At 42.7% G+C, this 26,059-nt stretch overlaps 1 protein-coding gene across 1 annotated transcript; it reads left to right on the top strand.

Moving 5' to 3' along the window:
* Positions 1-10,209: 10,209 nt before the first annotated feature.
* LOC142488098 (uncharacterized) lies at positions 10,210-24,009 on the top strand. Its single transcript, XM_075588472.1, has 7 exons — positions 10,210-10,544; positions 10,896-11,201; positions 12,600-12,677; positions 13,043-13,590; positions 22,130-22,271; positions 23,251-23,337; positions 23,858-24,009. Exons 2-7 carry the CDS (start codon positions 10,925-10,927, stop codon positions 24,007-24,009), a joined length of 1,284 nt encoding a protein of 427 aa, XP_075444587.1. The 5' UTR covers positions 10,210-10,544; positions 10,896-10,924.
* Positions 24,010-26,059: the final 2,050 nt, after the last annotated feature.

Here is a 26,059-nt window from a genome sequence, read left to right as displayed (position 1 = left end):
AGGAGGTGCTAGTATGAGTGTTAGATTAATGAATTAAATAGACATTGAAATTCCAATAAACAAATTAAGTAAAATACTAAGACACTCCACAGAAGGATAACAGAACAATTGAAACTGAAACGAATGTTAATGTTACGTTAAGGTTGGAAGGGCTTTTGCCAAATCAAACCAATGTCACCAAAGTTATGCATGTCAGGGAGAAAATAGTTTACAGGATCTTCAAATTACATAAAGATGCAAAGCTATCCTGGTTCGCAAGCCTTTTGAGATATAGTCCCAAAGCCACTAGTGTGTTACATTTTATGATACATCTAATCATAGCTTTATTAGTGGGAACAGTAGTAATGTTTACTATTCAATTATATGTGTATTGTAAATTGAAGTCGTTTGTCTAAAACACTAGAAGTCTCATCGCTGAGGCCCACAAGTCCCAGTAAAATCTTCTATTGAAACTCCGATAGTACCAATGCACTGAGAGGGGATTTCTAAATAAATTTTTGGGGTTTAAAGGTCAGCTTCAATGAAGAAGCCATTTTAAAGGGTTAATTTTGCATGCTCTGTGAGAATGCTGAGACAGGCATTATTCACACAGGGCAAAATGAAACATCTCTGCTTGGTGCTACTGGGAGTACATCGGAGTTAGATAGTCAGGGTCTGGAACCCTGACAGGAGATATACGACCTTCAGTAATGAATATATGCTTTGTGTCTTGTTATAACAAATGTGTCTTCATACTAACAAGATACGAATTTGTATTTAGGAAATGCTTTATCATGCATTGCTTGAGGAAAAATTACCTTGGAGCAGAAAGAAACAGCTAGCCAAAAAGACTGTTTTCCGTCCATAACCAGTACATCTTATTCATGCTAACTGAAGCTTAAAATTCTAAAATGCAACAAGAATAAATATATTGAGTGTGCAAAAAAATCTGTCAGGATCTGTATTTTCACGCAATAAGGATGTAATGGTATTTGAACAAAGAACATCATATATTTTTAGTCCGCCTGCACCACTGAGTCATCTTCCTCACGACCTGATTCTCAGGTCACCGTGAATCAGCCCCAAATCCCTTCGGGTCATAACAGTCCCTGTCTCAGAGAGTTGCCATCTCCAGGGCCTCTGTAGTTTTCTGTCCTCCTCATGCTTGTTCATTTTCTCTTCCTGCATTCTCTGGGTCACAGACCTGATCCTTTTCACTGATTGGCTGTAGTGTCATGCTATCCTAGCTCAGCAGCAAGGGCTGCTGCTGCTGCTTTGCACCTTCTACCCTGTCAAAGGAACAAGTCTTTAGGCTCTTAGGAGCTTATTCTGTAGGTTCTGTTAGCTCTGTTCTGTGCGATCTACCCGGAAAGCCCTGTTCAAGTCAATGGGGCTTTCCGTGCAGATCGCACGGATCAGCGCTAACGGAGCATACATAATAATCCCCTAAACTTTGTCTCAATTACCAGCAGCAGACACCTGAGAGGAGCCAGCCAGGGGGCAGCATAATCTCACTAACAATCTTCTTCTCCTTCAGTCTGAAGGAGATGATACATAGCTGTATCATTTCAAGGTGGTTACAAGTGTAAGGCTGATCTTATTGTGCAGGCTACATTGACGACGGCGCGACCAGTGACTTCACCCGTCGCCAAAGTTGTAATTGAGTTTTTACAATGTCGCTGGCTGCAAGGGGCGGTGACGTCAGGCAGAGGCTATATGATTGGCTTATTGTAGTCAAGTGGTGCGGCCGTCGCGGTAAATATCAAAATCTATTGATTTCAGCAATTTTGGTCGCTGTGTCGCGCCCACTATAGGCACACGCGACGTATTACATCTATTTGCTTTGGCGCTGCACGCCATCGCCGGCACTCTAAGCGCTGCCTAACTATTGCATGCCTGAATGAGCTGGGAATGGTATCAGAACAGGGAGGAGTTGAAAATATGTGAGAATAGGGAATAGAGGGGATGCAAGAGGTTTGGGGAGATGGGAGGGAATGAGGTCAAGTGGTAGAAGAAGAGGAGGAGAGCAACAGACATTTCCTCCACTGTGATGTCCAAGGTGGTTAGGGAGCGCAATGACATGTAAAAGAAGAAACATATACAAAATAGTGCAATATGTCTACAACTTCAGGTAAGGAATCCAAATTTCATTCATCCAATGAATTAGATACTCACAGATTGAATTGTGGCAACATGTATATAAAGGTATCTTTAAAGTTGCAAGTTTGTTTCTTTACGTCAACCCCAATGTTGTGCGGTCCAGGGAGGTTTCTTTAACGCTTGCAGTGATAAGAGAAAAGAGCAGACATAGTGTAGACTGTATAAAAGTTTATATCTAATGAAAATAATGCCAGATTCACTCACATGGTTCCCAAGTAAAAAAAAAAAAAGCTGTGTGTGCTGTGCACGCGCATAGTAAGTGAAACTTCTTTGACTTTTGTCACAGAAATTGTATTTGTGTTGGTGATGTTTTAATTAAAAATCAAAATACAATTTCACTGACAAAACGCAAATAAATTTGACTTAGAATGCCCGTGCTCGGCACACATCCCCTGTATTAGTGCAAATAGCAAAGTGTGAATTCCTCGTGTGTGCGTGTGACTGAGTGTGTGCGTGTGACTGAGTGTGTGCGTGTGACTGAGTGTGTGCGTGTGACTGAGTGTGTGCGTGTGACTGAGTGTGTGCGTGTGACTGAGTGTGTGCGTGTGACTGAGTGTGTGCGTGTGACAGAGTGTGCGTGTGACTGAGGGTGTGCGTGTGACTGAGGGTGTGCGTGTGACTGAGGGTGTTCGTGTGACTGAGAGTGTGTGTGTGACTGTGCGTGTGACTGAGAGTGTGCATGTGACTGCGTGTGACTGTGACTGTGTGTGCGTGTGACTGTGCGTGTGACTGTGTGACTGTGTGTGCGTGCGTGTGACTGAGTGCGTGCGTGTGACTGAGTGTGCGTTCGTGTGACTGAGTGTGCAAGCATGTGACTGTGAGTGTGCAAGCGTGCGACTGTGAGTGTGCGTGACTGAGTGTGCATGTGACAGTGTGTGTGTGTGTGTGTGTGTGTGTGTGTGTGTGTGTGTGTGTGTGTGTGTGTGTGTGTGTGTGTGTGTGTGTGTGTGTGTGTGTGTGTGTGACACAGTGTGTGTCTGAGTGCGCGTGTGTGTGACACAGGGTGTGTTTGACTGTGTGTGACACAGGAGGTGAGTACGAGTATATATGAATGACGGATGGCAACGCTGGGCCCCTCCTCTATCTTGATCGGGTGCTCGGTGTAGCAGGAAGAGCCGTCCCTGAAGTCCTCCTGTGAAGTTGTCCTAGGATGACTCGGGCCCCCCCACTTCCCCAGGGTGGGGCGGCTCCTCGTCTTCCACCTCGGCCCCCCTCAGCTCCTAGGTCTCCTCCGCCTGCTCACCTCCCCTGCACGGGGGGTCCAGGGGGAGAAGCAGGATCCCTGCATTTCCGCCTTCCCCCAGATATCCACCAGGGCGCGGGTCTCCATGTCAGACAGACATCCCGCCGGGCAGGGGGTCGGTGACCAGCCCGGAGATGAGCTAGCAGCAGGAGGCAGGCATGTGAAGCAGCGGCAGCGCAGGGAGGCGTCCGTGGCGTCCGTGGTGTCCGCAAGCCGTGGCATCCGTGAGCATCGCCATGACTACCGCATGCGCGGCATGTCAGCGGGCGCGGGGAACAGCGCATGCGCGGCATGGCAGCGGACGTGTGGGGGGGAATGGCGCCGCTGCCAGCCACTTCTGCGCATGCGTGGCGTCCGGCAGTGTCGCCATGACTACTGCACATGCGCGGCGCGGGCAGCGCAGAGCTTGGCGGTGGCTGAATAGGTCCCCTTGCTGCCTGTACCCGAGTGAGATTAGCAGCGCATGCGCAGGGGGGCTCTGTGGAGTCTCCAGCCCGGCAGAGCGCGCGACTGGGACAGAGAGCGGGTCTGGTCCCAGGAGCCGGTGCGGGTTGCCCCGGATGCCGCCCGTGCCCATCTCCACCTGAGGGAAATTGCGGCCGTTATGTCGCGGCTGGGACAGAGAGCCCGGGGAGACGCTGTACTGTACATTAGCAATGCACGTGGGGGGAATTGCAGCCATTAGGAGCGGCGCCGGCGGCTATCGCCGCCGCCGCCGCATCTGATTTTTGGAGCGGGTGTGATGTCAGTGTTGGGGTCGGGCTGAGCCAGAACACAGCCCGGCCTCAACTGCCAGCAATGACGTCACATCCGTTTCATTTCTGTCTCCACAATCCATTTTTGCCCCAGTTCGAATGAGAATGAAAGAAGTTTCACTTCAAAATGCAGTTTGATCTAAATGATCTACGCCGCCGACAAGATGTTACGAAGCTGTCTCCTCACTCGATGCACTGGAGGGTTCCCGTCTCGCGTCTCTCAGAGCTCGCGCACTTCTGGATTGCAGGGAAATCTCGCGGTAGTTTGGAGTCAGTCAGTGATAGCTTTGGTGACACTCGACGCGTTTCTCCTCATCCAAGGTTTCTTTAGGAGTGTCTTGCATTCTAATTACAGGTGTTTAAATACCTCTCCTAATGCTGCTATTGGCTAAACATTAACCAATGAGGCACACGAATGCGTCTAACATGACGTCACGAAATCCAAGATGGCCGGCGTCACATGGTATTTCAGCCAATCAGAGTGTGGAATTGGTTGCCACGATCTGATTGGCTGAAATACCATGTGACGCCGGCTTCGTGACGTCATCTTAAAGGCAAATGAAGTACAGCCATTCTGGTTGGCTCGCATCATTCCCTTTAAGTGACGTCATGTCAAAAAAAAAAATTAAAGTCGGAACATGGTTTGAACACCCAATCAGGTGGCTGTTAACCATTTTGAGGCTAAATGTGACATCACAAGCCCTATTTAAGGCCGTGACTCCTCATTTGAGCCCAAGAAGACGACGAGACAACATCGGTTGGGATTTACCATGGGGTTTTTTGGATTGACAGATGAAGATAGAAGATCTAGAAATGGTGACAGATGAAGATAGAAGAAGGTGATTAAAGAAAGAAAAAAGAAGATTTGGGTACCTGATCTGGATCTTCATGGCGGATGGCATCGGATGCTGTTGGAGGCCTTCAAGGTACGTGAGCTTCCTGTTACCCCGGGAGTCGGAGGGCCACCGCTTCTAATGGTAAGTAATATATTGAATGTTTGTAAATGACTTTTTTTACAGGTTTTTTCATTGGATGTGATGGTTGATTTTTTTGGGGAAGGCACATTGACTGATAATATATTAATCTGTACCACTTTAGGGTACAGATTAATACATTATTATGACAATATTTGGGGGGCATTTGTGGCTTGGTATTGCTGTTGGTTTTTTAATGTCAGTTTCTTATGTGGATGTCATTGTTTGTTTTTTTCATGCTTAATGTAATAAAATGTTTGCAATTGGTGTTCGTTTGTAGTTAATGTTGTATTATGTTAGCTAATGTGTTTTATGGTTCTTTCAGAGATTGTTTGAATGTATTTCTTTGTCTTTTAATGTTTACATTTATTAATGTTGTAATTAATTGGTTTGATTGGTTAGTGTTACTATTCATTTTGAGTTGGTTTAGGAATTAATTGGTTTAATTGGTTAATGGTTTAATTAATTCATTGATGATGTTGTTACTGCTTGTATTCATTGGATTAGCTGGCTGCTGTTTTTATTGACTTTATTTAGGTATGCTAATGCAGTGTTTAATAATGGGCAAATGTCACGCTGCACTCGTGGGGATCCCCTGCATAGCGGTTGAGAGCCAGGAGACGAGGGTCCAAAGCCGCGGGGAGATCCGGAGAGGACAACGCCGCAGCTGCCATGGCAGAGGAGCCTGGGGAATACTACAATAAGGAGATTCTTGAGAGCTCTTGCGTCATGGAGTTGAGTTGCACCTCCACCTGGAGAAGTCGATCCATGGCACTGGATGGCTCAACCTCTTCGGGGTCCATGTCCGTTTGGCTGAGCATAATGTCACGCTGCGCTCACCACGGACAAGGAGGGACCCCGGAACTGAGGTGAGAAGGGTAACACCTGCACTGACAGCTGCGGGGACACGCCTGGAAGGTGGATAGTAGGCGTCCGGAACTGCACGGGAGTAAGGGTGAAAGTTCAGATACTCGCCGGATGTTTTGGGAGGTTCCAGTAGAATAGTCGGTGCCGAGAGCCTGGGGTCCAGAGAAGGGAGGTAGGTCGAATCCGTAAGCCGAGGTGGAGAGTCGGAGAGTGCGGGAGTTCAGAGGGCAAGCCAAGGGTTGAAATCCAGAGCTGGTCCACAGCCAAGCCGGTTCGGTACACAGGAGATCACTAGGGAAGACAGAGACAAAAAACACTAAGGCAGGCACGACCGTGGGTAACGCAGGTCACACAAAGCTATGCTCAGCCAAAGAAGGAATGGCTGAGCAGGGTATAAATGGGAAGAGAGCCCAATAGGAAGAGGGGGAGTGATGGTGGAGCGGCCCCAAGGAAGGCAGGGATAGGTGAGGGAAGATTGTCACAGCTGATGACGCGAGGCTTGTGGGCGGTGCACGCGCATCAGGCGTGTGCACCGTGTGGGAGAGGTACGCGCGTCCCGAGCTGGGGGCGGGAGCTCCTCCTGCGGGAGGACGTAAAAGTCCGTGGGCGTGCGCACGCATGCGCGCGTCCCGTAGCAGCCGCGGGGATCAGGGATGAGGAAGGAAGGTCCAGCTCGCGGCGGTGAAGCAGTGGAGCCGGAGCGTGCCGGGTGAGTAGAGTCGCGGGGGGAACACTCTTTGAGAGAGGTGTTCCCCCTGGGACCTTACAGCAAATAATCTATTATCCATATCTGGATAATAGTTATTTTGCACATTATTGTACTGTATGTGTTAGGGCGGAGGGGGGGAGGGGGGGTCGTGTATTGATGTTTGTTAATTATTTTTTAATATACATTTTAATTATAGTGTAGATGTGCAGGGGGTCTCCGGAGCTGATCCACGTTGGTTTCAGGTCAGAGGACCCCCTACTTCAGGAGATACAGGCCCCGTTATGGGGTGCCAGTATCCCCTGCACTTTCAAGCGTCCGCGTCACGTGACCGGGACATTGAAATTCTGCAGGGGATACCGGCACCCCATAAAGGGGCCTGTATCTCCTGAAGTAGGTGGTCCTCGTACCTGAAACCAATGCTGTTCAGCTCCGGAGACCCCCTGCTCATGTACACTATAATTAAAATGTATTTATTTATTGTACGATCGCCTGTAACAGCCTTGCATGGAGATGGCAAATCTCCATGCAAATGTTGCAAGCGGCTTTTTTTTCTATCAGCTAGCGTACGTAAAGGTTAAGAACGCTAGCAGGGGGAAAAAACATTGCACCCACGATAAGCCAGTTTTGGGCACGTCCGATAAAAAATGGGCTGAGGGCCTTAGTGAATCGCGCCGCCGGCTTCATTTTTTAATCGGACGTGCTAATTTGTTTCAGGCCGGCGCGATAGCTCAGAGCTTAGTGCATAGCCCCCTATGTCTGCTCTTTTCTCTTATCACTGCAAGCGTTAAAGAAACCTCCCTGAACCGCACAACATTGGGGTTGACGTAAAGAAACAAACTTGCAACTTTAAAGATACCTTTATATACATGTTGCCACAGTTCAATCTGTGAGTATCTAATTCATTGGATGAATGAAATTTGGATTCCTTATCTGAAGTTGTAGACATATTGCACTATTTTGTATATGTTTCTTCTTTTACATGTCATTGCGCTCCCTAACCACCTTGGACATCGCTATATCATGAGGATTAAGAAAGAAATCCTGGATTAAGGTTGAGCAGCATCGTACAAAGATATTTATTCACATAATATATATATTTTTTCTGTTTATAGTCACTGAACACTATAAGATTTATTTAAATCACTGCAAACTCACTTTATTATATTGTTCACTAAGATCATTTATTTAAAAGATCACAATCTTGATTTGAGCGCTATTAGACAACACCTCTTTTTTAGAAACATTTCCTCCACTGTGACAGAGGGTACGGAGTCAAGAAAGGCAGGTAGGAGAGTTAGGAAGAGGAGGTATAGACTATGTGGATACAGAGGGGATGCCTTGGTGAATGAAATCCACCATAGCCTTCAAATAGTCGGCAAAGTCTAATGGATTAAGATAAACAGCATTTGTAGATCTGAGGAGAGAGTCAATGACAGAGAGGAGGCAGTGTGTGTTAGACGTGAGCATGTTGATTAGTGAATAAAAGTAGCTTTGTTTAGACTGGGAAAGAGCAGAGTTAAAACATGATCAAAATAATTGGGTAGCGGAGGAGTCAGTTAGAGTATAAGATGTCCTCCAGAAGTGTTTAGAGGAGTGCAGGAGCAGAGAGGTGTCATCAATATAGAAATTGAAGTCCCCAAGAAGATGAGTCAGAGGAGAGAAAGATGGATAACCAGGATTCAAAGACAGAGAAAGGTAGTAGAGGTAAGTGGTTGATAGAGGACATCCACGTGGAGTAAAAGAGGAGAGAAGAGCTGAACAGTATGAGCCTTAAAGGAAGAAAAAGAAGGAAACATAAGAAGTGTTTGATAGCAGAAGAGGGAGAAGAGAAGAAGGCACACACCTTCGCCCCTGCCATCAGGGCACGGAATGTGGGAAAAAGAAAACCCACTATAAGATAGAGTCCAATGATAGAGGCATGGAAAAATCCTGGGCCCCTTGTCAACTAAAATGTTACCTCTGGCACCTAAAAGCTATGCGAGCTGTCAGACACGCTCCCTTCTTCTCACTCATCTTTTCTCTCTTTTCCTGTCATGTTTCTATTTACATCATAGCAACAGGAAAAGATTTCGGAAGGGAGATGAGCATCAGCTCCATAAGAGACAGCATGGAGCACCTGCACTGAAGCATACAGATCGTCTCCTACTTAACAGGCATGGACCAGAAGGTTACAACCCATGTACCTCAAATTATACCCTCCTCCTGGAACGCCTCTCAACACTTTCCCCACCCTGAGACTACATCTTAACTCTCCCCCACACTCGGACATTTGATTCCCTTCCCTCCCTGAATACATTTGAACCCCTTCTCCCTTCCTGGTACTTGATTTCAACCTCCTTCCCCACAGTGGGACTACATCATAACCCCTTGTGTGAGAAAAGAATTTGGTGCAATTAGCGCTAAAAGCTGAAGATAAATATTGAAATATAAAGTGCGTGTAGTGCAAATGTTAACACTAAAAAACCTTAAAATATTAAGGCAAGGCTGCCAAGAATAACTGACCCAAGACACAGTCAGTGAAATCACAAAACAAACAATACAAACGGCGCCTATAAAGTCCAAAAGTAGTCTGTACAGAGTCCAATTTTATTGAAGTGCAAGAAAGTTGTTTCCAATCTTGTACTTCCAGGGTCCACAGTGTGTCACTGTCTTTCCCCAAGAAATGTCTTCCCCCAGCTCAACAGACCCCCAATACATCAACAAACCCCCAAAATCCTCCCCCAACAAACTTCTGGCTGGCTCCTAAGTTTTATATACTTTTGTTCCCCCTTGGTGTTATATCTGTAACAGAGTATGGGCCTCATGCAGTAAGCGACGAATATGTGAAATCGGCAAGCTTACCGATTAGTCATGTTATTGGCGATTTTTCCTCTCCATATGCAGTAAGTGCCGAATACATTCAAAATCAAGGCGAAAACAAATCCGCCCACTCTCACGATGATTAGCCGATCACACACAGGTGTATCGGCGTGCGTGGCGGGGTGCTGTTAGGTTGCCCAATCACAAATCTTGCTGAATCAGGCGAACCAAGCATGTATTGGATAGCGCGCCATATTTAAAGGCAACGTGTACTGTTAATCATTCTCTGTGTTGTTGGGAGTGAGAGAGAGAGAGACGCACAGAGCTTGGTGATTTAAGATTTGCATATTGACTGAGAGACTTGTTGTGTATTGGGAAAGCTTTGTCCTTTGTTGTTTTGTTTACATCTTTGTCTTGTTTTATATGTGGAAGTGTTTCGTGTGATTGGCTGTACATTTGTTGTCTGTTTTTTGTGAGTGCTGTAAGTATGCCCGCAAAGCGTGGGAAGAGTGATGCTGGTGGGAGTGGGAGTGCTACTCGTGCGAGTACGCGTCGGAGTGAACGTACTGTTCAGGGGAGTGATGTTGCTGGTGCTGCGAGTGGTGTTGCTGGGAGTGGGAGTGCTGGTGCTGGGAGTGGTGTTGCTGGGAGTGGGAGTGCTGTTGCTGGGAGTGGGAGTGCTGTTGCTGGGAGTGTGAGTGCTGGTGCTGGGAGTGGGAGTGCTGTTGCTGGGAGTGGGAGTGCTGGTGCTGGGAGTGCTGGTGCTAGGAGTGGGAGTGCTGGTGCTAGGAGTGGGAGTGCTGGTGCTGGGAGTGCTGCTGGTGGCGCAGTTGCTGATGGGGTGTCTGGTGGTGGCGTGCTTGCTGGTGGCCAGCTTTTGGAGTCTCTTCCATTGGAAGAAGGAGAGTCCAGTCAGCACCAGCCAAGCTCTGAGCCTAAACCTGCTCGGAAGAAACGTGTGGAGAAGCCACGTAATCCTCGCTTCAATGACCAGGAAAATACAGCTCTTGTCACTGGGATTCTGGAGCACTATGACAGTATCTATGGACATTTAGTAGGTAAGTGTACCTTTACATTTATTCTTCAAATACATGTGATCCTAGGTCATCTGAGTTTTGTTCATATGCAAATATGGGTACAGAATATCTTTCTATGTTAATTAGTGTGGAAACACAGCTTTTTATCATGCGTTACAAGGACAACTAAACACAGGCGTTCAATTTGCCATAACTGCATACAATATGAATGCAAGCTTGCTTACATGTATAGGTTTAGTAGTGAATGCTCATGTGCTTCACATATTACACCTAAAACAGCATGTTTGCTATCTCTTGGAACAGCTAGCAGTGTAGGAAACTGGTGCTTCTATTATTATTAATTTACCTCATATATTTTATATGTTTTTCAAGGGCGGACAAGTTCATCAAGCAGAAAAGAAATGTGGGACACAATAGTCATTGGTGTCAATGCGTGTGGGAATAGTGTCAGGGACAAGTATCATTGTCGGAAAAGATTTGATGATATTAGGTCAAAATTGAAAAAGAAAATACAAGACCAACGCGTGCATGCTACTGGCACTGGAGGTGGGCCGACACCACAACGTCTGATATTAACTCCATTGGAGGAGCTGCTTCGGGCAAAATTACTTCCCGTCGTCGTGGAAGGCTTGGCTGGTGACCGTGATATTGGAATTTATCCCTCACAATTTCCACCAGGTGAGAAATATTACTGTACTAGGCGTGTCGTTGCTTACAGTTATTTTGCATATTTCTGTTGCTTTTTATACTGTCTTCACAATATAAGCATACCTGCATCTATTTATGTATATGTCTGATTCTGTATATATATATATCTCAAAATAGACATATATGTTGTAGTCCTACTAAAAGCAGTAACTAATATAGCACGTGCCATTGCGTGGTCATTTACATGTGAATTCCCAAAATGCATTGCTGCAGTGGAAGCAATTGATGGTGGGCGAAGATGGGGAACAACAGGGTAGTACACATGTGTAACACATGCTAATGAGAAATTATTACTAGCTACAGGTACAGAACATAAATATGTATAATATTATTGTGTATTTTATTTATTTTACTCCTACAAACACGACATTACTGCCTATTTGAAGCATGCATCAAATATATTGCATGCAACGGCCTACAAACATCACTTGCACTAACACATCTATAGTTGTTTATGAAAAGGTCCATTTTTGCTTAATGTCATATACAGACAGCATAATGAGGCACACGTAGCATATGTTATGTCATTGTGTTCATAACTTAAACACTGCAGACGACTATTTAGCTCCTCTAACATTGTGTTAAAGCAGCTGCAATGAATATCTCATCACAGCATACACGTCAACAGAGGGGGTGGGGTTCAGCACAAACACAAATTACAGGCTCATCTTAGGGTCAACTTAGTTCACACCATTTTCACCTGTTTGAAGTAATTGAAAGGTGTGGCTGATTAGCCTTTTTGGGGAAGGGAATATCGTTCTTACAACATGACTAGCACAACTGAAGTTAATCACACTCATTTGAAAGCGTAACTCTAGCTACTAAATGCCCCAACAACTCATTAGTTATCAAACCGTACGTCACACATTAGTTCACTCATATCTATAGTTGAACTACTACTATCAACGACACATTATCACACACTGCATGTGTTGTCTTGTTTAGTCACAGCCACATTCAGGTGTGCCACATCTTCTATTAATGTACCACACATATCCTGTCCCAAAAATAAAACTTTTTGCTATATGACCACCTTCATGATAACCATTGTGAATGTTCATCTCATGATACTTATGTACATTATGATACTGATATCACTACACAACATATGATTTTTATGTACAATTTTTATCTATTTATCCTCACGCATTACTGCAGAAACATAGTATGTTGTATGTTAGGGAACTCAAACGTTCTAAGTACACAGGCATGTACATTGTTATTACAACTATTTATGTTCACTTTCAGACACACATTTTCAGTTAAGGAAATGATGCTGTTAGGTACTCATAAATACTGAACATACAATAACTGTTTGTTCAATATTTACACATGTAAATGTAAAACTAATGTTATTGTTATATATAGTTGCCCCTGGAGGACATGTGTCACCTGAGAGGGAACAAGTGTCTTCACCTGGGTCATGCAGCTCAACACACCTAGAAGGTGAGTGTATGAGTTGGTGGCCATATAATATGTGCACTTCTATATGTTATGTTGTCATGTTCATTATTTGTTTTGCACATGTTCTTTAAATAGGATTACTTAGTGTCAGTGAAAATGAAGTGTAAGGCAACATGTATTGTGTTAGTGATGTTAACTATCATGTAGGAGTTGTGAGTTTACAGCAAGTTTTCATTCATTCATATTTCATACAGAGTCCAAACATTATTCGTAAGTCAAGGTAGTTTTTAATGTGAGTTTATAAAACGTATGGAAACATGTTAGTTGTTACTTATGACACAGTATAATTACATAGTAACACAGCAGAGATTAACATGCCATTTAATAATGTGTACATTTATTTTTAGAACATGATGATGAAGATGATGATGATGATGCCACCGCCATAGACACAGAAATACAATCAAGTGAGCATGAAGAGGTTCCAATTGAAACAGTTTTACCGCCAAATCGTCCATCAACTACCATATACGATGCAATTGTAGCTTCTGAGGGAAAAATTGTGGAAGCAGAAAATCGACGCCATTCTGATCTGATGACAGTGCTGGAAAGGATGATTGCACTGCAGGAAGAAACGATATCACAATTGGCACATCTCCACAGAGTCTTCATTGAAGTGCCTAAACAGTTGCAAAAAATCAACACCTCATTCGAAGCATTAGTTGTTCAGCAAACCCAAGCAAATTACTTGAGAATGACTACTGTACCACATTTCAACTTCAACACCTCACAGGCAGGATCTTTACATGCTGGTAATTTTTCACCACATGCATCTGAGCTTCATTCCCCAGGTCCGAATGTTACCGCTCAAGTAGCAGACATTGCTGTGCAGGTTCCTGACAACATCCTACCGCTGCCATCTGTACAAAATCAGGAGCTGACACCTACAAAGGAGGCGACAAAAACAAAACACCACAAGCAGTTACTACTGACCAGTTTTTGGGCACAAACAAAAAAAGACACACATGAAACAGACCAACCATCACTTGTGCAGTGTCTACCAACTTGCTCACATGTGTCAGTGGGCACAAGCCCTGTCGGTGAGTCACTGCCCAAAAGCCCTGTAGGTGAGTCACTGCCCAAAAGCCCTGTAGGTGAACAGTCACTGCCCAAAAGCCCTGTAGGTGAACAGTCACTGCCCAAAAGCCCTGTAGGTGAGTCACTGGCCACAAGCCCTGCCCGTGAAATGCCAGAGGCCACTCAAAGTGGCTCTGTTGTGGCTAAAGTTGTTTCAAAACGAAAAAGGAAAATACAAGAGACAACAAGCAGGCCTGTTACTCGCTCTCAAAAGGAACAAAAAAAATAAATGTTATAATTCACTAAATATGTCTTTGGCCTTGTTTTGTTGACTTCAGATTATCTAATTAATATTGTATGTATGCTGAAGACTGTGTTGTTTCCAAACTTTCAAGTATGTTCTTGTACACGTGAACTTCTGGAAATTTTACCAGTCCTAATTAATTAATAGTGTTATTAATATTGATGTATGAATCGTGTATTCAGTAATGGTCCACCAGGAGCCAGTTGCTAAGTTTAGAGAAGCTGCCATTGACTTTGCAGCAAAACATTGCATTTGGGTGTGTTACTTGATGTAATCATTGCATGTGCATATTATTCACATGCAATTTAAAAACACCTATTTAACTGCAAACATCTTTCTTGTACGTGTACAGTAGGATTTTGTGTTAAATATTACTTACCTTTGATGGCCATTGTAATGTTGTCCTTTAATCATTTATGTGTTCTTGTTTCAAGAACATCTCTGAATTTATACTAATATATATGTAGTATGTATGGATATATGCACACACACACACACAGTGTGTGTGTGTGTGTGTGTGTGTGTGTGTGTGTGTGTGTGTGTGTGTGTGTGTGTGTGTGTGTGTGTGTGTGTGTGTGTGTGTGTGTGTGTGTGTGTGTGTGTGTGTGTGTGTGTGTGTGTGTGTGTGTATATATAGTACTATCTAAACTGGTATATATGTATTTACCAAAAACATACACTTCATGCTTCCTTGTGAAAACACACTATTTTAAGAATACAGGCCTAATGTTTGAGAACTATAGTAACTGTGAGCCTATAACAGTATTGGCCTAAAACAAATGTTTATTAGTTAATTCACTCATGTTTAACACCATTCGAATAGGTTGCATACAAGGCCTACTTACTGCCATCAATATGTTGTGTGTACTCCTGCATTACATATATATATATATATATATATATATATATATATATATATATATATATATATATATATTTATGAGAGAGATATATTTATAGATATATATACAGACGTACTTCAACTGATGCAGACAGGGAGTTAACCAGACTTTCAAATACACACAGAAATTTATGTTGAAAAAAAAACATTTCCTTTTGCAGGTGTCTGTGTATTTCATGATATGGCTGTGTAAGCACTATTTTCACACAGTGCTCTATTTTATTTTTCAAGAAACCACAATGTTACTTAATTAAAAGTCTCGGAATGTTATGAGAAACGAGATAAAAAAGATACATGTTTGTCAGACAAACGGCTATCAGAAACCACAAACGTTCAACCAATTAATTCAACATATCCAATTGGAGCTTCAAAAAAAGGAGTAACAGTTGATACTTTTTATGACCTTGAAAACGAAACACAGCAAATTGTTATGCATTGACCACTTTCATTCTTATGAGCAAAGAACAGAGACCTGCACACATTTTTTGTGTTAATCTGCAATGGCTGATGAATTCGTAACGACTATGAATCCGCAAAGAGGGTATAAATTCAGGATAGCAGAAGCGATTTTGTCCACTTGCGGACACAAAGCTAACACACGTCAAATCTATGATTTGATTAGAGCCAAATATCCTTATTACCAAGAACGTGGGCATGCGCGCAATTTTAATTCCTCAGAAAGATTCACTTTATCAACTAATGACTGTTTTGAACGTGTGCAGGATAAGCTAGAAGACAGGTATGGTTTCTGGAAGATTGCCAAGGATAAACATTTCACCGTGAAAGAGGGCACACATATTGTGCTTAATGGCATATTTATTCCTAATGCCAATAGCAATGGATCCGCTACTACTGTTCCGTGTGAATCGATACCTGCTGCAATATCTGCACCCTCCATTCCTGAAAGCCACATTGTACAAGAACATAACTACTATGATTATGTACCAAGCCTTTCAGCTGAAAATGCATTGGAATGGGTACCCGAAGAAATGAACCTACCTCCGGACCAATTGTTTGAAGAAAGCAGTGGCGATTCCTATGAGCGCTTCATGGAGGAGATGTGTGTCATACTGGATTCAGCGTTTGGGTCAAGCGTGGATGAAAATGCCTTGCATTTCTGGAGCGAACAGTTGCAGGCAGACGAAGAGTTAATTCTAGAAGAATGGTAAATATAACAATCGTTATGCGTTGACTCTGCGTTTACATTTTTTTTTTTTTTGTAACCACCATTTTCACTTTCAATGCATGGATACAGCGTAACATTGCACACTGCATAACATGTAGCGATCACAAACAAATTGTTTCCTAATACAATATAGTAGAACCTGAAAGAGTAGTACACATTGCTGACGGAATAAATATACGTACTTTCCTATCCCTTTAAACATATTAGCAACATTTTACCATAACTCTAACACATACCTATTTGGTTATCATGCAACATCTACAAAATAAAAAACCGGGTCCACCACGTATGACGTGGGACCCTTGTCATGGGCCAAGGCGTCCTTAAAAAGGATTACGGATGTAAGTCCCGCCCCCAAGCGACGTGCGCGCCTCAAAGCCTATTGGCTGTCTTGTTTTGTTATAGTAACGGTAACTGCAGTGTGTCATACAGTGGGGGCGTACACTGGGCGTTAGCCGAATGTTAATTGAGTGGGAGGAGTGTTAGCGTGCGTTTCACGCTGGCTTAACATGACGTCACACGTATTGCATTTGCGCATTTTGTTATCGGCCGTGCTTTCTGTCCAAACACGTCTGTTTAAATAGAATACAGATGTACTCGTTCAGAACGAATGTAGTTTCGTCTTCATTGTAGTTGAAATAAAGATTTTATGTTTACTGGTATTTTCAACATGTATTGAACGCACAACGTACGCATTGTTTTGCGCATGCGCTAACAGTTAGTCGACCCAAGCGTGAAGTGCGTGCGCACACTAAGATGTGCGCGCACATTTTAGTATACAGCCAACGTTCACTTCATATACATAGTTATGCCTTCTACAAATTTAAAGAAACATTACATACTGATGTACACTTGTACTTCTAACATATAAGTGAGTGACGTGTGTATGTACACAATCATATAGAGCTGTGTAACGCGTTGTCACGGATACATATATAGTAAGGTGCCATCTTTGACCATCATGTGTTTGCTGTATTTCAGAGATGTGGGGGAAGATACAATCGGATCAATGTATGATTTCAGAAGAGTCTACCTTTATATGAGATGATTGTGAGGAGGAGCCACCGACTACTATACTACATATGGAACTAATTTTATATTGCTTGCAGCGCTTATTAACAAACAATTAAAAATGTGATACCCTTATGCCTATATTGCATAAGCACTTAATTAACATAATGATGTTGCAAAAGAGTGCCTCATGAATTTTTATTGAGTGTTCTTTAATTACTACTAGCATTTTATGGCATGGTGTGTTTTATATATAACAACCATTCCCACTCTGCTAACACATTTGTGTATTCTATTGTGTAATGGAACGTATGACTGTCGAAACTATGTAACAATAATAATAATTATAATATGAGCATGTTCATGTATAGCGCTGCTAGTTGTACGCAGCGCTTTACAGACACATTTTTCAGGCTGAGGTCCCTGGCCTGTGGAACTTACAATTTATTTTTTGCCGCCTGAGGCACAGGGAGATAAAGTGACTTGCCCAAGGTCACAAGGAGCCGACACCGGGAATTGAACCAGACTCCCCTGCTTCAAACTCTCAGTGCCAGTGTGTGTCTTTACTCACTGAGCCACTCCTTCTCCCAATGTAAAGGACACTTACAACCAACTAGCCATTTATTGTTAAAAATCTCTTGTTACATGGGTATGTTGATAAAATGGTTTGGGACTGTAGCAAATAATGTTATTGCCCAGATGTTGTGGTCCCCTACAATGCATGATGTTCTGAATATGACATCAACATCATGTAATGAAGTACGTTTCTGTGTATATTTCATTAACCTAACTAACTATAGTTTACTGTGTTTATTAAACGTTCTAAAAATAAATAGTATAGTCAATATGATGATATAAGCTACCATAATAAAGCTGCTGTTATCATTTGTCGGTGTTATACATGGATCCTACACAAATTGATACAGACACAAACAGTTGTCTTAAAAAGTGTGTCTATGCTAATGTGCACGTGATTGACGTTACAATTGTGAGAATACTTGATAATTATCATCATGATAATGATGAAGTGACGTGATTGACATTCCAAAAATATTACCAACATTGTCATATTGGGAAATTATAAATGCTAAATGACAGTAACATTTGCGACAAAATTGTGGTTTCTGTTAACAGTTTTACACTTGGTACATGTAGGACACATCCACACACGTGTGACTTATACATACACATGTCACAAATTTCAATTAATGTTGACTATTAATTCCTAGCATTAATAAACACCTACATTGCTAATTATAAGATGTAGTACGCATTGTTGTGATTACAGGCATTCATGCATGGAGTGTTATGATCAGTCAATTTCATCCGTGATGAATGATCTCCCGTAAGTAAACAAATAAGTACAGTTATCCCCTTTTCTCCAAACACCTCTATATTACATTCATGGAATTTATAAGGAAACATACATAAAATGTGATGAAATGTGAGTAATCATTTTCTAATACAATGCACATGAAACCTCAAGAGTAGCTAAATGCATATACATGATACAGAAAGTACATGTATGTTACATTTGTGTTTAAACCAATATGTTGGGTTTTTACTTCAAATAATTATAGGAAGATTGAGGTAGGCACATCTTATGAGAGATGTCAGCAAATATACATACCATGATCAGTCATACTGGAGATATACCTATAATGCAAAGGAACAATATATAAATTGCAAACATTGACATGCCATCTTCAGTACCGTAAACAACACAGCAAAGTGTGTATTTGGTGTTAAATGTGCAACACCATGTATATTTAATCACATTCAAAATGTAAATCAGCCTGGTGTACACATCATATGGATGTACATGTTACACTGCACCAATAACATTGTATGTAAGCATACTAGAAGCATGAATGAGTATGGGCATAATATGTGTATTGTCTTAGCATAAGGAACAACACAATGCTACAATATTAGTGCTTTGTTACCCCAGTTGTATTCACATACACACAACTAAAGTACAATTGAAGAGGGATTATATAACCTGTGCAACAATAACATACCGGTGCCACATCCCTTTGTGCACACAGCAGAGAAAAGAAAGGTGTGCAACCCATATTCATCTGTGTCCTACCAGAAGGGTATATAAAAAAACATTATTGTTAAGATAACATAATTTAACTATAAAAGTAGAACTTGGAACATATATGTTTTTACTTACAAGAAAAAAATGAATTTATGAGATTCTGGCGTGTCTGGCCACCACTGGCTGTTTGTTCATTTTCAGCAGCTACATGGGTGGGATGCTCGTCTACCAAAGGCTCAGCTAGGTCTGATTGTACATTGTGCCTGAGTGCAACATTGTGCAAAATGCAACAGGCAAGGATAATATCAGACACTTTTTGAGGCTTGTATAGAAGAGCCCCACCAGTTCTGTTCAGACACCTAAATCTGGTCTTGAGTAGGCCAAATGTCCTCTCTATAACAGATCTTGTAGATATATGGGCTGCATTGTACCTCTCCTCTGCTTCAGTTTGAGGGTTTAGCACCGGAGTCAAGAGCCACGGCCTAATTCCGTATCCTGAGTCACCTATAATGAATGGAGCACACATAAGCTGACATTAGTGATCAAATTGTACAATGCCAACATTCCTACATAAAAATGTGTTTTGTGTTAGAACATGTAAATCTGTACTCACCCAGCAGCCAACCATGTTCAAAATGTCCCTCTTCGAATGCATGGAAGACGGAAGAGTTCCTCAGGATAGAGGAATCGTGACTGGAACCAGGGAATTTGGGTACCACATGCATTATCCTCATCGTCGCATCACATACCACCTGTACATTGAGTGAATGGTAGTGCTTACGATTGCGGTACACATGCTCACTCTGACTAGGTGCAATCAAAGCAACATGTGTGCAATCGATTGCACCCAGCACACATGGTATCCCTGCTATATTATAAAAGCCAGTCCTGACTTCCAGCCACTCTGTTGCCTCTGTAGGAAAATGAATATAATTCCTAGCGCGTCTATTGAGTGCATAGAGAAACTGGGTAAAGGCCTGCGAGAATGTAGATTGCAAGACCCCGCCCACTATGCCCACAGTTGTCTGGTATGACGCGGAAGCAAGATAATGTAATGAGCACAGCATTTTAACAAGCCCAGGGACTGCACGACCTCTGGCTGTCAAATAATCTAAATCTCCCCTTATCTCCTCATAAAGAGATAAGATTGCTGCTGAACTCAAACGATAGCGACTTACAATCTCCTCCTCACTCATCCCATCTAACAGGGTTCTCTCCCTGTACACACGCGGACGTGGCACAACTTGTCTCCTCTGTCTTCTCCTCTGATCTCCTGTCCCTCTACCTGTCCCTCGGCCTGTCCCTCTCCCTGTCCCTGTCGTATCCGCGTGACTGTCCCTGTCACTGTCCCTCGGTCTGTCCCTCCCTTGCCCTATATCATTCTCTTGATCATCAAGCATGTCATAGAAAAGAATGTTCCTCCGTCTCCTAAACAATCGCAACATTTTGAAATGAGTAGCTGTGAATGAGCAGGTAATGGGCGTCCTTTAAATAGGTATGTGATGATGTCAGGTGACATAGTAAAATGCAAGGTGTTACATTAACATAATAAAGTACTTCTGTGGCAAGCTGTGTGCAGTTGTTCTTAGAAGTATTTGTTGTGTGTATTCTGCAGGGAATGATGATATTTGCCAATGATGTGACGTGAAGCTTTGTACAAAGATTGCTTGAAAATAAATAGTGTAATGTGCAATGCATGTAACACTTGTGAACGCAACAGTCAGTCATGTAATTAGACAAAAAGGCTGAGATTGACGTGGGAAAAGTTTGGTGTAACATGTGTAATTAGCCATGTTATTGTCACATGTTGACAACAATGAATAGTCGTGTGCATATGCATGCATTTCTGTAATGAGGATAGTTGGTATAGAATGAGTTTACAAGGTGTCCCAATGATGAATTACTGTACATGTGTGTATAAGTTAGGTTGAAGTGCTTGTAATGCTACGGTTACAATGTAAACATGCAATGTGATTGAGCGTCCAATAAGTGACGTCATGAAAATAGGGAGGACCCAAAACTAGATGTAAACATGAGAAGACAGATGTACATGAACGTTTAAAGATGCGTCACACATTACAAGCATTGTGTAATGTAAAGGAAGATGAATATACGGTGTATGTGTGACATGTGTGACATGTGTAACATCATGTAAATAATTGTCGCTCAGTTCAGTAAAATGTGTGATATGATGTGAGGTTCTCCTTTAAGAGTTGAGTATAGTATTTTCCCTTGACACATCATCACATGATGAGTAATGTGACCCGCAAATGCTGAAAACATGTAAAAGTACAATGTTATGCAAATAATACACGTCAGCTGTGACACAATGCAGGGAATGCCCCCACACTGTAATGCAAATGACGTTTGTATTGTGAGCAATGAAACGTAAACAGTACTATACTGTTATACGTCCCCGCTCCATTGACTCCATTGATGTACAGAAGATTTTTTTTTTCTAAGTGCCGTTCCGGCAGCCTTAGCGATCGTTCTCCCCTCCAACCTGCCAACTTTAGTTGGCGGGAGAAATTGGCCATAACATCTCAATTTCGTAGTGCCGATCAGCCCCGATAAGCTGATTTTTTTTATTGAATCCAGCCGATTTAAAAAAGTGGCGATCAGTGGCGAAAACAGGCTTATCGACAGCCGACTGGCCATAACAAAATTATCGGCTCCGAAACCTGCCAAAATCAAGCACTAATCGGCGCTTACTGAATCTCAAAACCAATTTTGGCTATAAAATGCCGAAAAATACCTTATCAACGCTTACTGCATGAGGCCCTATGTCCCATTATGCCTTTCCCCATTATCCCTGTTATGTAAGTCCTGTTAGCTGCAGGCAGTAACATGTTAAATCTAAGAGGTCTTAACCACCTTATGAGTGATAGAAGTAAGGTGGTGACTCATGGCCTGTGTAAGCCTATCAGGGATAGGTATAGACCATGAGCCCGCCCCTTCTTGATCCTCCTAGGAGGGTGTGACCAAGTTAGAGTTAGTCCTGCTTCAGCTCAGGAAGAGAGAGGAGGCAGAGAGCTGCGAGTCCCTCATATGGCAGGATGAGCATCAGATTCAACCACAGAGCCCTGTAAGACCAGTGCCTTCACCATCCAGAGGTATGGGGCCTCTAAGACTCTGCATCACTGTATGGAGATCTGCAGTGGATGCCTGCTGTGCTGAATAAAAACCCTTGTTATGACACTCCTGTCTGAGTATCAATCCTTTAGCAGGAGGGAGAAGTAAGCAGTAGTGGGGGCTGACTTCTGGACACCCTGGAACACACTACAGCTGGAGGCACTGAACACCAAAAGAACGAACCTAAGCATGCCCTGATCTCCACTACATCGCAGATCAGCTCAGCTCTCCTGACCCTAACATGTATTGCACCACACCCTAGGTAGCATAGTCTGTATCTTCCACTGGAGGGCGGGGGGCGGGGGGGGGTATTAAACAGTGCTATATATCATATGCCTACAATAGAATATCCATCATACACAATGTGTTGTTTTTATTTCTGCTTTATTTTCCACGTCCTTTTTGTTTTTCAATATAATAGCACAGGTGGCTAAATCAGTGACAGTCTACAACTCAGCAACTGATTGAGCCTCCTGTGCTGAAGCTGGGATATCCTGAAAACCTGACCTGGGGGGAGGCCAGCACCCCCGCTGTAGAGCTTACAATCTAATTTTAGTGCCTAAGGGAGATAATGGGACTTGCCCAAGGTCAGCTGACACTGGGATTTAAACTCGGGTTCACCTGCTTCAAATGTATTCATTTTTCCAAATCCTGGGGTGCCTGCTTCCATCTTTTCTGTATTCCTGTCCCAAGCTGTTTTCACTCAGGCCGGATACTACTTTCAGTGGAGTGTAGATAGATAGATACTATAGATATAAAAAGATCACTTGTGAGCACGTTCACATGTCCCAGACAGGTCTGCAACTCCGCCCCTCACCATTTTTCCCAGCACACAGTCCTTCCACTGCAGCAAGGAACTCTGGGAAACGACATGCAAATGAGCACACAACGTGTCCTCTTTTGTCTGAAAAACCATTGTTACATGGAGCCCATATAAGCCAATGCTCGCTGTTAACACAGCTTTAAAGGCACAGCATGGGAATGAGATGCAAAGTCGTTTCCCAGAGTTCCTTGCTGCAGTGGAAGCACTGTGTGCTGGGAATAATGGTGAGGGGCGGGGTTGCAGACCTGCCTGGGACATGTGAACGCGCTCACAAGTGATCTTTTTATTTGCTATACGATGGAGGTTTCTTGTTGCCTTTTTCACCCACCATAACTTAAAATATTATAGATATATAGAAAATTTGGATGCGCAATTATATCAAAATAAGTAATTAAATACAGATAATTAAATGCTGCCTCAGAATTCCTAACCTCACACTTAGGTTAACATATGTAAAACAAACAGAATGAATAACGGGCGCAGTTAAAAATATCAGTAATTAATAAAATAATACACAATGTGCCATGGAAGGTGTTCGGGGTAGTAACCAAGTCCCAATTGTCTTGGTCCTAAAGAGAATGAAAAAAGGGCCACAATAGTGAAGTATGAAACGGCAACTTTATATAGAAATAGCAAATTGGCTACTTACAACATAGCTGATAAAATCAGGCAGTGTGGGTGGGTGTCACCTCACAGACAATCAGTGTACAGATCATCTGGCTCCCTCTTGCTTGGAATCCTTAGTGACTGAAGTTCTTAACGCCTGCAGTGTTATTTTGCTCTGCTTGGTTGGGTGCTGCTCCGGCAGTGTGGTTACCTCTCCGGTGTTGGAATTCCCCATTCAACTACCACGATTACGTGGCTATGACGTCAGACGCCAATGTTCACAGCAGTAACTGCGCGTTCATAACACACTGACTATTGAACTATATAATGTTCTCTGGAGCCAAACATTTGATCCGTAAATAGATATAGCATATAAAAGCATTAAGATACATGCACAGTAAAAGATGTATAGCTCTAGGCGTTTAGTTCGTAGCGTGGGAACTTCATCAGGAGTAATAAAATATTCTATGTGCACTCAAGTTAAATACACATCTAGTCACATCGCCATTGGCCAATTGAGAACAAGCACACCTGAAAATTCAGGTGTGTTATAATGCTCAATTAACCAAACAGCATGACTTCTAAACTGCATGAAGACATAAACAAACACAATTTATACAAAGGTACTAAAAAAGCCTAACAATTTAAAAATATCAAATGTGTTTATACAATAGAATAAATAAATATATATATATATATATATATATATATATATATATATATATATATATATATATATATATATATATATATATATATATATATATATATACATATATACATATATATATATATATATATATATATATATATATATATATATATATATATATATATATATATATATATATATATATATATAAATAAATGGTTATTGAGGCAAAAAGTGACACTGTGTGCTCATTTGCATGTAATTTCCCAGAATCCCTTGCTGCAGTGGAAGTGCTGTATGTTGGGTGATAATGGGGAAAGGCAGGGTTGCAGACCTGCCTGAGACATGCAGATGAGCATACAGTTATATTTGCATATATATATATATATATATATATATATATATATATATATTTCCAAATAAAATATAAAGGCTAAAGACATGTTTAAAATATATAAATAAATCAGGAAAGAAAATGCAACATAATCATAAAAAAACGGCTATAACAACTCATGATAATATGGGAATTATATGTAACTAATTTAAAATAAGGAATATGCAAACTAGTTGAAATTAATCAGTGGGGAGTAAGTTAACTCACCTGCAGTCCTCAAGACCCCCAACTCAGCAACTGATTGAGACACCTGTGCTGAAGCTGGGATATCCTGAAAACCTGACCTGTGGGGAGGGGAGATAGTGGGAATTGCCCAAGGTCAGCTGACACAGGGATTCAAACTAGGGTTCACCTGCTTCAAATTTGTTCATTTTTCCAAATCCTTGGGTGCCTGCTTCCATCTTTTCTGTATTCCAGTACCAAGTGGTTTTCACTCAGGCCAGATACTACTTTCAGTGGAGTGTTTATATCTATATACTATCTGATAGACCCGGCGTTCCCCGGGATGTAAATAGATAAAAGAAATGTATTTTGTTGAAAATAAAAAGTACAATAAGCAAATATGATTGAAGTTTATGTTTATTGTAATGCTTGTTTATAAACAAAAAAAATTCAGTAAGCGTACATTGAAGGTGTTGTGGGGCGTATCAGGCTGGAAGGTAAGCGGCCTGCTGAGCGCGGAGCGTGTGTTCCCCCCCACCCTCTCCCCTCCCCCCTTTCCTCTCCCCATCTTTTCACCCACCCTCTTTACACCCCCAACCCCTCTCCCCCCCCTTTCCTCCCCCATCTTTTCACCCACCCTCTTTACACCCCCTTTCCCCCCTCCCTCTTTCCCCCCTCCCTCCTCTTCCCCCCTCCCTCCTCTCCCCCCCTCTTTCCCTCCCCCCCTCTTCCCCCTCTTTCCCCCCCCCTCTTTCCCCCCCCCCTCTTTCCCCCCCCCCTCTTTCCCTCCCCCCCTCTTCCCCCCCCCTCTTTCCCCCCCCACTCTTTCCTCCCCCCTCTCTTTCCCCCCCCTCTTTCCCCCCCCCTCTCTTTCCCCCACTCTCTCTTTCCCCCCCTCTCTATTCCCACCCCCCCAGGGAGATTTTGCTACAGTAAGCGTGCATTGAAGGGTTGTGGGGGGAAGGGAGGGGGGTGTATAGTGGAGTGTGGTGGAAGGTGGCCATTTTGGTGCGTATCGGGCAGGAAGGTAAGCAGCCTGCTGATCGTGGAGCGTGTGGGGGATACGGAATTTTTTATAGAGTAAGCGTACAATGAGGGGGTTGTGGGGCGTATCGGGCGGAAAGGTAAGCGG

The sequence above is a fragment of the Ascaphus truei genome, chromosome 2 (assembly GCF_040206685.1).
Source record: "Ascaphus truei isolate aAscTru1 chromosome 2, aAscTru1.hap1, whole genome shotgun sequence".
NCBI lineage: Eukaryota > Metazoa > Chordata > Amphibia > Anura > Ascaphidae > Ascaphus > Ascaphus truei.
This window is presented reverse-complemented; position numbering and strand designations above follow the sequence as displayed.

What these genes read in the sequence shown, in the direction of transcription:
- LOC142488098 (XM_075588472.1), top strand. Translation starts at nt 10,925, where the DNA reads ATGTGGGACACAATAGTCATTGGTGTCAATGCGTGTGGGAATAGTGTC. An exon ending in AGCTGACACCTACAAAGGAG is followed by an intron (nt 13,591 to 22,129) that starts GCGACAAAAACA and finishes TGATCCTCCTAG; the next exon opens with GAGGGTGTGACCAAGTTAGA. An exon ending in AGTGCCTTCACCATCCAGAG is followed by an intron (nt 22,272 to 23,250) that starts GTATGGGGCCTC and finishes CTGTTAACACAG; the next exon opens with CTTTAAAGGCACAGCATGGG.